Here is a 13225-nt window from a genome sequence, read left to right on the forward strand (position 1 = left end):
GTAATATTTTATGTGGATGAGGCATGTTATGATTATAATATGTAGATGAGGCATGCCGTGATTATAATATTCTAAAATTTTAAAATTTCTTTCTTTGAATGAGGCATGCAGTAATTGTAGTACTTTTTCAAGTCATTGACTGTATTGATTTTTTTTTTTGAAGAAGTGCACAAGTTGAATTATATTGAAAATTTATAAAATTTTAAACCGCCAAACCGATTCAAATCCATCCGCAAATCTGTCAATCCACTCAATCCACCAATGCAAATTGATTTTCTCTAATCTGTCAATTTGGTGGATGGATGGCAGATTAAAGGTTCCATGGCCTTAAATGACCTGCGCCCACCTAGCCTAGCAGCAGACAAGATATTGTCATGTTCAAGTATTTTAAATTTAAGTAAAATTTCACTGTAATTCACATAATTTTAAATTTTATTAATTTAAATGTGATTTTTCAGTCAATTATTAAGTCACCTGAAAATTTTAGCAATTTGCACAAAAAAAAAAAAATATATATATATATATTAAATCATACCAATTATCCTTATAATTTCTTTTAAATCTCATTTTGATTTCTCTAATTTCACATATTTTATTTTCCTAATCAAAATGTTAATAACAATTAAAGGAGTGGTTACATTGAAACAAAACTGAAAAAGTAAAATTTAAATTGATGAAATTTAAAATAGGAGAACCAAAGTGAAATTTTACTTAAACTGAAAAGACCTGGTACTCCATAGGAAGAAACTTTCCATCCACATTCCACAATTATTTGGGAAGTAAACCGTATTAATTTTTGACTTTTTTAGTAAGTTAAAAATTTTATGTTCAAAAATATGATTTAATTTTTTTTTATAATTAAACGTGATATTTGTAAGAAAAAAAATAAAATGATTATGAATTTCATACTGTATAATATTTTGCCTTATTGACTATTTTAATATATTTTGTCTTTTTGTAAATTTTAACCAAAAACAAAAAAAACCCACTTGCCAATACTGCATAAATTTCAAATAAACTAAGTGATCAATGTATTAATTTGAAATCCAACAACAAAACATACAAAATACAACTGGACTGGATACCCTAATCTTAAATTCAGAACTTTCTTTTATTTTTTGATTTGAATCACATTTCCGAAACACACTTCCCAGATACGCTGCCTAGTGTTTTATTAGTTCCAGCGCTAGCTTGGGATTGGGAAGTTGGATTCTCGCAATCATATTACAGTTTCAGAGCGCAGCTATGCACTCAATTTCAATTCTTGCACTCAGCGGTAGTGCCGCCACTTGATATGTTGAACGAGCTGGAGCAGGTGAGGGAAAGTCTGCAACACAAACCATAACTCCAAGTTAGATCAACCGCCAATAATGTCAATGTCAAGGAAAAAAAACTCTACAATTTTTGTGGTTCAATACGTAAATTAGTGATCAAGTTCAAACCAAAAAAAAAAAATTGACAGGATCATCCAATAATGAGATCGTATCACATTAGAAAGAACTAGCTTAAGGGATTATAAATTGAAAATTGAAAATTGAAAATAAGGTGGATCCTATCCTCTTTCGGTACAACCCTAGCTAAGTTGGCACTCCTTCAACACAAGTGGTTGCCACATCTTAAGGAACCTAGAGGGTGTGCAGGCTAAAGTTCCACTTAGGAGTTTATTTTCAACATGATACACCAAAGTTGGCAGCACAAAAGATATAGTGTTTAAGCTAATGGTATTGTGAAACTCACATTTTGCATAGATTTCATTCACTTTCTGGAAGTCGTTTAAATCAGCCAACCTGTAAGGAAAAGTAATAAGAAACTCGTTAACATTCTGGATCTCGATATCTAAGAAACATGAACAGAAAGCAAAGATACAAATATTACATACATGATTGTCGTCTTGACTACGGAGGAATAGTTGGCACCACTTGCTTTCAGTATCTCCCCCATATTCTTCAGAACCTGCTTTTTCGTATGTTCAAATCTGTCAGCAACCCATCTCACAAATTGAAAAATGGAAAGACATAAAGGGCACTTCTTTTTTATTTCCTTCTTTTTTACCAACAAATTTATTTTTTTGGCATAAGTTTCTTTTTTTTATTTTTTATTTTTTTACCAACAATCAAGTGCACTACAATAATCAGTGTCTATTTCAGATACATCAACGTTGAAATTCTCTGAATTATTTCTTCTAACATAACACAAAAAGAGGATAATACTAACAACCAAGATCTCTATTTACACGGCAATAAACCAAGCTGGAGCTTCTTGATCCCTATAGCACTGCTACAGATTACTCATACAAAGGCTTCCTCTCAATTTCAAAGGTGTGCCATACATCACATGCAAATATACTTTTGTAAAGCAAGTGAGAAATATATATATACTAGTGGGTGGCACACGCAATGCGTGTGCAATTCAGATAAGTAAGCATAAAAATAAATAATAAATAAATTAATATCATAATATATATTTTGTCTAAATGGTAAGAGTGTTCTTAATGAAACTTAAGGTCCTAGGTTCAAATCTTACTCACACTTTTGAAAAATATTTTTTTATTTTAGGATAGGAAAATTTGCCACGTGGCAGAAAGAGAAGTCACTACACTATTAGACACCAAATCATGTGCTCACATATATAATAGTATAGATATATCACACAAGAAGTTTACATGTCAGTAGTAAGTTACCTGCTCTGTTTGATCCTCTACACATTCTGAGACAAACTTCCCAGTCTGCATTTGAACACCAAACAATTTTATGAGCTTGAACAGATAAAATACAAAAAAGGAGACACCGTATACAGTAATTCATATTTTGGACTGATGGAAAAATAATCAAACAAATAACAATCAAATACGTAATAGCAATAAGAACAACCTCTGGAATGAGACCAAGCACACCAGACACAAAGAGAAGGTTATTGGCTTTGATGGCCTGAGAATACGGTCCCAATGCTGCTGGAGCCTTGTCAGTTTTAACAGCCTCCTTTATACCTAAAATCAATGCAAAGCATATATGATATATCCACACAGAATATGTCTAAGAAACCAAATGAAGAAAATCAGAAGCCTAAGGCTGTGTTTGGATGATGAATTTGGATAGAAATTTGGAAAGAAAAAGGGAAAAAGTAGGTGCAATATGAATCAAATATAGCTACATTTCAGCATATTTCACCCACCTTTTCCCTTTCTAAATTTCTACCCAAATCCATAATTCAAACAGTGTGGTAATGTTGACCACTTAATTTAGGTCATACATTCATTGACTACTACACGAGAAAATATTTTCAGCACAATCAACCTCTCACACTCCAATCAGCCCATATGGGAGCCTCACAATCTATTGATATTGTAAAATGGCAGTACATGAAAATGCATAATTTCATCAAGTACCACCTGGTTAGGGCTTGGGTAAGTACTTTTCTTGCTTTCTGAGCAAATAATGGAAGCAAAATTCCACCTTCAAACGCAGAAATAGTAAATTGGCCAACCAAACAGTGCCTTAGATAAGTGTCATTTTGCTTTAAATTCTGTTAAATTACATCAATGTTTTCCACTACATTACATCAGAAAATTACAAATACAAAATTAGAACACCAAAATACATGAATGTTCAATGGGAATCACCACAAATATGTAAAAAAAATAAAAAAAAATAAAAGTACAAAATTTAAAATTTTGATTATATTAAAAGAACACACTAATTAGAAGCAATTAATCAGTAGTGATTAAACCATAATAACCCTAAAATTGGAAGAGAAGAAGGAAGTGTTACTGGCATCAGTTGAAATGCTCAAGCAAGCGAAGGGCTTCGATGGCAACGAGGAAGACGACGATCGCCAGAGGCTCCAGCTCGCCGCCGATACGCAGCCGACGCCGACGGCTAAAGGAGCCCGAGTCCGCAGTGTGCCCACGTCGATCGCCGGCACAAGTAAGGATCTTACGGCGGCGCACCACGCCATTCTCTCTCTCTCTATATCAGCAGAGTCTTGAAGACTGGGAACTCTCGTCTATGTTGTTCAACCGATCATTCCCTCCTCTAGTTTTGACCTTCTATTCATTTCCTCTCCCTCTCTCTCTCTCTCTCTCTCTCATTCTCTTTCCATTTTGATACCTAGAATATTTAATAATTGGGTATCGCTTCTGTCAAGTCCGGGATCGGCTTGGACCGTACTATTAGGTCCGTAAAGACTCATTACGGGTTCTGTTTTAATAACTTGAGCTGTTTAATATGTAGAAATCGTCGAGTACTATATGCCTGTAAAAAATCACATTGATCGGATATCGAAGCTATGTGATCAAAATAGTTTTTTGTCAACCGTTAATTTGTTTATCGTCTAATTTTTGAAATACGAAACTGATTTGATCATATAGCTATCGATATCCGATCAAGGTATTTTTTTGTAGGCATATAGTGCTCGACGAGTTCTACACATTGCACGGTTCAAATTATCAAAACGGGACCCGTGGTGGGCCCTTATGGGCCCAACAGCATAGTCCAATCAGATCCTAGACTGGACATAAGCCATACCCTTAATAATTTATTTAGGGTTGTTGAGGGAGGGGAGTTGGTTTTTTAATTCAAAAATGCTAGAGGTCTCAAAAATTCTATCAAAAATTTTACCAAATGTCTCATATGGGTGTGGGACCCACATGGGACCCACATTGTGTGGGTCCCACACCCATGTGAGATATTTGGTAGAACTTTTGGTAGAATATTTGGAGTCTCTAGCATTATTCTTTTTACTTATTTTAGTTTGGAGTTAAAAAGTTTTGGCTGCGTTAGATTTTTTAATTTTATTGATTTTTGTGAGAAAAAAATGAAATGATTATAATTTGAATGTGAAGTTTTATCTTATTATATTTTTAGTTTATTTTATTTTTTGACTAAAATAATTAAAAAATAAAAAAGTTTGGCATGCCAAATGAAGGCATATATTTGATTTAAGCTTCTGAATTCAATTTTTTAAAAATTGAATTTTTTATTTTTCATGTTTTAGTGAAATTGATTTTTTTTTTAGTGAATTTTTTTTTAAATTTAAATAATTTTTCTACTTTTTTAAATATACTTTACTTAGATGTATCTAAATAATAAAATATATATGAAAAAATATTTTAGAAATTTAATAAATATAAAAAAATATGAAAAATGTACTGAATTTTTTTTTTTGGTATTTTTGATATTTAGTGAATTTTTTAAAGATTTTTTTCACAAATATTATACTTTTTAAGTGTATTTATGTTAGGTGTATCTAAAAATTTAAAAAAATTCTTGAAATATTTAAAAAATTCATTGAAAACAAAAAAAATATATATGAAAAATAAAAAAAATAGAATTTTCTGAAAATCAAAACCAAACAAGCTGAATATTTTTTTTTTCTAAAAATTTATTAAAAATATATCGCAATTAATCCATAATATATTTTTGTATTTTGATAAATCTTATTATTTAGATATTTAATCCTTTAATTTTAATTATTATATTTAAGGTATTTTATGAGCAATATTACCCTTACAAATTTTTTTTGAACCTTTAGCAGGTTGGTGATATAAACATTAATATTTGACAGTGTGAATGTTCATATCACAAAACATTCTGAATATTCACACTGTTAATGTGAATATTAATGCACACTTCACCCTATTATTATTAGAGATATTTTGATGATTATGTCATATATAAGAATTATTAGAATATAAAAATATAATTTGGAGTGGAAAATAAGCAAGTAAAGAGACATTTACAAATAAATGTCCCATTTTTCTTTTACCATATTTATATGTTAATTTATGGGTGATTTACAGGTAAGTCTCGTTTTAGCAAATAATGGTCCATTAAGTCCTAGTTCAAAAACTTTTAACTAGTAAGTCCCATAATCCATTAATATGACGAAACTACCCTTATCAAATCAAAACACAAAAAAAAATCGCAGATTCATGATTTCATTCACAGTTCATCCCGCCATTTCTCGCTCTCGCAGATTTCATTCCCACCTTCATCAATTTCGCCTCACGTTTTGTCTTCCTTCATCAATCTCGTCTCAGATTTCACAAAAACAAACTAGATCATTAAACATTCAGACATCCGAACAACCAAAAATGGTGAAAACAAGTAAGATTCTAGTATCTTAAACCCTAGTTTTTGCGAAATCTTTCATTTTCGAAACTTTTGTTTTTCATTTCTATTTCAGCTTGAATGTTGAGTTCGAAACTTTCATTTTCGAACCTTTTGTTTTTTTATTTCCATTTCAGCTTGAATGTTGAGTTCGAAACTTTTGTTTTCGATATTTTTGTTTTTGTTTTTGTTTGTGAATCTGAGAACATTCATTGTAATGCCACAAAAATCATGTTCTCTTGCTTTCTATTTAGGTTTCAATGTTGATTTGGGTGCGATTGCTGTGAATATTCTCACATTCTTAGTGAATTTGTGTGAAAAACTTTAGTTAATAATGTTCCCTTATTTTTTGTTTAGGTTTCATTGTTGATTTTGGTGCGATTGCTGTGAATATTCTCAAATTCTTAGTGAATTTGAGTGAAAAACCCTAGTTAATCATGTTCTCTTGCTTTCTGTTTAAGTTTCAATGTTGATTTTGGTGCGATTACTGTGAATATTCTCAGATTCTTAGTGAATTTGAGTGAAAAACCCTAGTTAATCATGTTCCCTTACTTTCTGTTTAGGTTTCATTGTTGATTTTGGTGCGATTGCTGTAAATATTCTCTAATTCTTAGTGAATTTGAGTGAAAAACCCTGGTTAATCATGTTCTCATTCTTTCTATTTAAGTTTCAATGTTGATTTTGGTGCGATTGCTGTGAATATTCTCAGATTCTTAGTGAATTTGAGTGAAAAACCCTCGTTAATCATGTTCGCTTGCTTTCTATTTAGGTTTCATTGCTGATTTTGGTGCGATTGCTGTGAACATTCTCAGATTGTAAGTGAATTTGAGTGAAAAACCCTAGTTAATCATGTTTCCTTGCTTTCTATTTAGGCTTCATTGTTGATTTTGGTGCAATTGCTGTGAATATTCTCAGATTCTTAGTGAATTTGAGTGAAAAACCCTAGTTAATCATGTTCTCTTGCCTTCTGTTTAAGTTCAATGTTGATTTTGGTGCGATTATTATTAATATTCTCAGATTCTTAATGAATTTGAGTGAAAAACCTTAGTTAATCATGTTCTCTTACTTTCAATTTAGTTTTTAATGTTGGTTTTAGTACCATTGTTGTTAATGTTTTCAAATTCAAATTGAATTTGAGTGAAAACCCTAATTAATCAACTTCTGTTACTTCCAACTTACGATTCAATGTTGATTTGGGTACCATTGCTGTTCATGTTCTCAGATTCTTACTAAAACTATGTGAAAAACCCTACATAATCATATCCTATTCCTTTCAATTTTGGTTTCAATGTTGAGTGTGATACCATTGCTGTCAATGTTCTCATATTTTCAATCAATTTTAGTAAAAAACCTTAGTTAATCATATTCTATTGGTTTCAATTTAGCTTTCATTGTTGATTTTGGCATGATTCTTGTGAATGTTCTCAAATTTTTAGACAATTTGAGTAAAAAACCTTAGTGAATCTTATTCTCTGGTTTCAATTTAGCTTTCAATGTTGATTTTGGTATGATTCCTGTGAATGTTCTCAGATTCTTAGATAATTTGAATAAAATACCTTAGTGAATCTTATTCTCTGGTTTCAATTTAGCTTTCAATGTTGATTTTGTCACGATTCTTGAGAATGTTCTCAAATTCTTAGACAATTTGAGTAAAAAACTTTAGTGAATCTTATTCTCTGGTTTAAATTTGGCTTTCAATGTTGATTTTGGTATGATTCCTGTGAATGTTCTCAGATTCTTAGATGATTTGAGTAAAAAACCTTAGTGAATCATGTTCCCTTGGTTTGAATTTGGGTTTCAATGTTGATTTTCATACGATTGTTGTTAATGGTCTCAGATTCTTAGTCAATTTGAGTAAAAACCCGGACTTAATCCATATTCTCTTGATTTCAATTTAAGTTTCAATATTGAGTTTGACATGATTGTTGTGAATTTCTCAAGTTTGCAATCAATTTGACTGAAAACCCTAGTTAAACATGTTCTCTTGCTTCCAATCTAAGTTTCAATATTGATTTTGCTGCTATTGCTGTGAATGTTCTCATATTCTGAATCAATTTGAGTGAAAAACCCTACTTAATCATATCCCATTCCTTTAAATTTAAGTTTCAATGTTGAGTGTGGTACCATTGCTGTCAATGTTCTCATATTTTCAATCAATTTCAGTGAAAAACCCTAGTTAATCATATTTCACTACAAAAAAATTGACTTTTTGCGACGGTAAAATACCGTCGCTAATACTCCTAATGCCGTCGCTAATACTTTTTGCGACGGCAAAATGACTTTTTGCGACGGCAAGAGGGGGGTCGCAACTGCAGGGGTTGCAAAAGAGTTTTTGCGACGGTAAGTGCCGTCGCTAATGTTTTGCGACGGCATTTTTTGCCTTTTTGCGACGGCACCGTGCAGTCGCTAATAACGTTTGAAATTTCTTGATTTTTTTGCGACGGCCCTATTTTACCGTCGCTAAAAATGTTATTTGAGACGGCAAAAAATACCGTCGCCAATAGTCTTTTTTAAAAAAAAAAACATTTTTTTGCGACGGTGTGGTGCCGTCGCAGAAAGTATAAAAAATATGAAATTTTCTATTTTTTGCGACAGTGTAATGCCGTCGCAAAAAATATTAAAAAATAATAAAATTTCTATTTTTTGCGGCAGTATAATGTCGTCGCAAAAAGTAAAACCTGTAACAAAATTAATAAAAATATTAAAATTTTCTATTTTTTCTGATGGTAGTGCCGTCTCTCTCTCTAAGAGCTGATTATTTACATTCCATTCACAAAAACATCATAACAGAAAACAAAAACAAAAATTGATCAAACCATCAAATTCAATATTTTACAAAGAACAATTAAACTGTACATGTTCATAAAAGCATATTTAAATTATAAAATTCACCCAAATCCTAAAAAAAAATAAAATAATAAAATAAAATCTAAAATTCACCAATCAGCACATTGGATATTTAAATGCTCTTACAAAAATTAAAAAATTTCCAACAAGATCTCAATTTTGAGCCTATTTCAAAAATCAAGCTGCAAATTCCTTACTTCTAGAATCAGATCTTCCCCTCGGCAAAATTTATCCTTTTGACCTACAAATAAATAGATAACAGTTACAAATTATAATCTTTTGGAGAAACCAACTATTTAAACACCAGTAATGATGACAATGAAGACTGTGGAAAGAACACTTACGTTGTCATCAGGAACAACTGCATATCTCTCAATTGGAGAAACCAAAGCTTTCCCTGCTCACAAATAATAATAATAATAATAATAATAATAATAATAATAATAATAATAATAATAATAATAATAATAATGGAATTCAATGTAGTCCAAAATAGTGTAATAAACTCTTAGGGGTGGTTTGGGATGTCCTAAATAAGTACACTTTTTGATTTTTTATGAAATATGGGTTGGGTATGGGTTGAGTTTGAAGTGATGTAATAGAGAGGTGATGTGACTTAAATAAAATGATGTGACTTAAATAGGATAGTGACTTTTTAACTTTTTAGATTTTTTAGTTGATGCCAAACCAGGCCTTAGTCTAATTATGTGGAGAGTACTCATGTGAAGGTGGGGCTCACACTCCTCTCTTTATTTCTCTTTACTCTCTTTTTTCCACCTCACTAGAGCTCCATTTAGAGCTCTTAAATTAGAGTTATGTTTCATTACTCTATTTTTCACTTTACTAGAGTTCAATTAGAACACTAATTTTAGAGGGATGAATCATAAGCCAAGACACTAATTTTATGTTTCATTAATAATTTGTTTAGTTTTATTATCTTGCATATACTTTTGAACTTCAACTTTATCAAATATAACGCTACGAAGTGAAATTGAGGCAGCAAAGTTGTAATGGCAAGTGCTCCTTATTGATGAAACACTTGCAAGACTGCATAACCAAAAAACATGAAATAAATGGCACACACAAAATTGAATATAAGCCGTCCACTTCACCAATTATGAACCTGAGCTCTCCACCTCTCCAATGCTTGTAAATTAGGAACAAAGCTCAGGTCCCATCATGAGCGAAGTGGAAAGCTTATTGGTTTAAAAAAAGGAAGAACAAACTGAAGGTAAATCAACATACAAACAAGATTTCAAATGACTCAAAATAACAGCCATGACACTGATTTCTAAAATAAAAAAAGAAAAAGCTATAAGTAAAGTCCCATAGGCTGCACCAAACAAGATTTCCTAATGAAATATTTTTTCACCTAACTAATGAAATATTTTTTTATTAAATATCTTTCAGCTTGCAAAAATCCAAAGCTAATGAAATATTTTTGGGTCTATTTTGGTTCTTGTTCATGCCCCCCTCTCATTTTTTTGGATGGGGGTTATGAACAGGATTATGTGGTTCGTAGCTCGGGTGGTTTGGCTAGTTTAGTTGTTGTTTTTGTTATGTGGGTTTTTATTTTGTATAGCTCTTGTTAGGGCCTAGGGTATGCCCCTTGTATATCTGTATAGTTTGCTTGTTTTATTTTATGACTTATTCACCCAAAAAAAGAAAATAGAATTGGACCTAAACCAAACCAATATAGTTTGTGGTCGATAAAAATAAAATAAAAATTAAAAAAACAAATATAGTTTGTGTTTTCAAATCAGTTTGTAATACTTTGAAGAGCTAGTTATCTCTAACTATAAAAAGGGTTGTCCTAAGGAGAATCTCATCATAACAACCTTTAAAAACACACAATGTTGTGGTGCAAACTTGGGGCTCTATTGTGCAAGGGTTGGAGTTAATAATTGTCGTGACCTGTAATAATTTTCTTTCATGTGGCATGCATTGTGTATCTCTCAAGGTTAAGGATCCTCTGTGCCAAATCTCTCTATCCTCTCACTTTAATGCAATCATGATCATTAGATCATATAAAAATCTTAAAATATATGAATATTAAGATTTGATTCTATGATTCGATAATTAAGAATACATTGTGATTTAGGGATAGAGAATCACAAAGTCAACCCTGTTAAGTTTGAATATGTGGTCCTAATTATTTTGGAATTTTCCAGTTTGAGATTTCAGCAGTATTAGGTTGTTGAATATAGAATAGTTTGGATTCCACAATTCACAGTGGCCATGCTTTGAGAAGCATTAGTGATCACATTTTCTGGTATGTTTGCGTTTTGAATTTATGAAGAGACTGAGGTTAAAATATTGATCTCAACATATACTATAAAACTTAAACATTTCCTATAGGCTTAGAAGGAACTCATTCCAATTGAAACACTTAAGAAAACAAAATAAAATATTTTTTGAAACTAGTTCTAGTCAAAAGAAAAAACACCCTGAAACTTTTTAGCAGCTTTCGAGGAATTTTACAAAAAGAGATATGAAAAGGTGATCCTACTACATCTAGTTGTGAACTATCTTCAGGTTGATAGATACTGAAATATTCCAAATTCTATGTACTAACAGTAAGAATGCACAAACAGGACTTCTGTAACAAAATTCACCATTCAGAAAGAAAATTTCAGGAACACAGAATCCATTTTATTGCATGGGTGGGCACTATATCTGAATGTGATATAGTAATAGGGAAACAAAGATGGCTGAATTGAAAACCAAATATGCTATTAATTTGTTTGTGTCTATATTAAAGAGAGGGAGAGAAGGGACAGAGGGTTTTTCTCCATCTTGTTCTGTTCCTTTGAAATCCCCAAAATTATAAGCCTAAGTTTTTATAATATAGCTCCAAATTCCAATTCCAAAAGGGGAAATTACAGGAAGGAGCAAATCCCATGGTGATTCTAAGCTTCCAAGCAGTAGTAGTCCAGTTTCTTTCAACCATTCTACTCTTTGTTTATTAATCTTATCATCATTAAATTTAAAAAAAAAATACATATTAAACTGAAGCTTATTGGTTTATTAACATGACAATTTTGACTGATAAATCAACATACACATTAACCTCATAAAGCCCAACTGCCTATTCAAATGACTCAAAATAACAGCCTGTCTCATGGCTTCCAAGCTCCAATCCAATCCCCCATTGAAATAGTAACAATATGACTAAAGCTATGGGTGTTGGTAAGTTAACCATGAGTTCAGATTTAAAGTATTAATTACACTTTCTTTTTTCTTTTCTTTTTTTGTAATATAAATAGTTTAAAACTATTGATCTATCTAACAATAAACAAGAAACAACTATATATATATATATATATGGCATTTAGCTTATTGGAGAAAAGTTGAACTTTATTGAAGTTATTCTATCAGATCTGTTGGTCCACAACAAAAATCAGATCTGTTGGTCCACAAAAAATCAGAGATGAGAGATCAGGGAGAGAGAGAGAGAGAGAGAGAGAGAGAGACGCTTACCTGTGTGTGAGTCGATCGGTGCAGAGATGCAAAACCAGAGAGTGAGTGTGAGACTGATGAGATGAGAGAGTGAGGGAGACAGATCAGATCAGATCAGAGATATATATATATATATCTGATATATATATATATATATATATAAAACAAAAAAAATCAACGATCGGGAGAGAGAGAGAGACAGAGATTGAGAGAGTTTACCTGTGAAGTAGATTGATCGGCTGTACGATGATGATCGGAGCGATGAGATGAGAAAGAGAGTGATCGGTGCAAAAAGTTTCCATGTTGAATGATCGGCTGCCAGAAACGAGAGAGTGAGAAAGAGAGACAGTGAGATGGTGACTGAGTGATGGTGAGACTGAGAGAGAGCGAGAGAGAGAAAGAGTGAGGGAGCCGATTATAGATTAGGGTTTTTTTTTCTTTTGTTTTGTTTGTTATAGGTGAGTGAGATGGTGAGTGAGAGATGGACGGTTAGATTTGAAAGAGGGAAAAAAAAAATGAATTTTTTTCTTTTTGATTTTTTTATGAAATTTTTTCTTTTTGAATTTTTTTTTTCTAATTTTCATTACAAATGAATATTTAAATAATAAAAGGATTTTTTTTTTCGCAACGGAGGATGTCATTGCTAAAAAAATTTATTTTTTATTAAAATAATTTTTTTATAGTTAATGAATTTTTATTTTTATTTTTATTTTTTCATTTAGTAAGGTTAAAAATTTATTTGTTTCATATTTATTTTAATGAATATAAAATTATTATTATTTTTTTATTTGGTAGAAGTAGGGATAATATTT

At 31.3% G+C, this 13225-nt stretch overlaps 1 protein-coding gene across 1 annotated transcript; it reads right to left on the minus strand.

Annotated features, from left to right (window-relative positions):
• Positions 1–1007: 1007 nt before the first annotated feature.
• On the minus strand, positions 1008–4094 carry LOC114276112 (reactive Intermediate Deaminase A, chloroplastic). The gene is made up of 6 exons (XM_028217858.2): positions 3768–4094; positions 2871–2986; positions 2681–2725; positions 1880–1953; positions 1738–1787; positions 1008–1327 (listed from the first exon to the last, which is right to left on the minus strand). The coding sequence occupies exons 1-6, from the start codon at positions 3952–3954 to the stop codon at positions 1233–1235; spliced, it is 567 nt and encodes a 188-aa protein (XP_028073659.1). The 5' UTR covers positions 3955–4094; the 3' UTR covers positions 1008–1232.
• Between the last annotated feature and the right edge of the window lie 9131 nt (positions 4095–13225).

Source organism: Camellia sinensis, chromosome 8 (assembly GCF_055761805.1).
Source record: "Camellia sinensis isolate YWXY chromosome 8, ASM5576180v1, whole genome shotgun sequence".
Taxonomy (NCBI): domain Eukaryota; kingdom Viridiplantae; phylum Streptophyta; class Magnoliopsida; order Ericales; family Theaceae; genus Camellia; species Camellia sinensis.

What these genes read in the sequence shown, in the direction of transcription:
- LOC114276112 (XM_028217858.2), bottom strand. Translation starts at nt 3,954, where the DNA reads ATGGCGTGGTGCGCCGCCGTAAGATCCTTACTTGTGCCGGCGATCGAC. An exon ending in GAGCATTTCAACTGATGCCA is followed by an intron (nt 2,987 to 3,767) that starts GTAACACTTCCT and finishes CATTGATTTTAG; the next exon opens with GTATAAAGGAGGCTGTTAAA. An exon ending in GAATGAAATCTATGCAAAAT is followed by an intron (nt 1,328 to 1,737) that starts GTGAGTTTCACA and finishes TTTGTGTTGCAG; the next exon opens with ACTTTCCCTCACCTGCTCCA.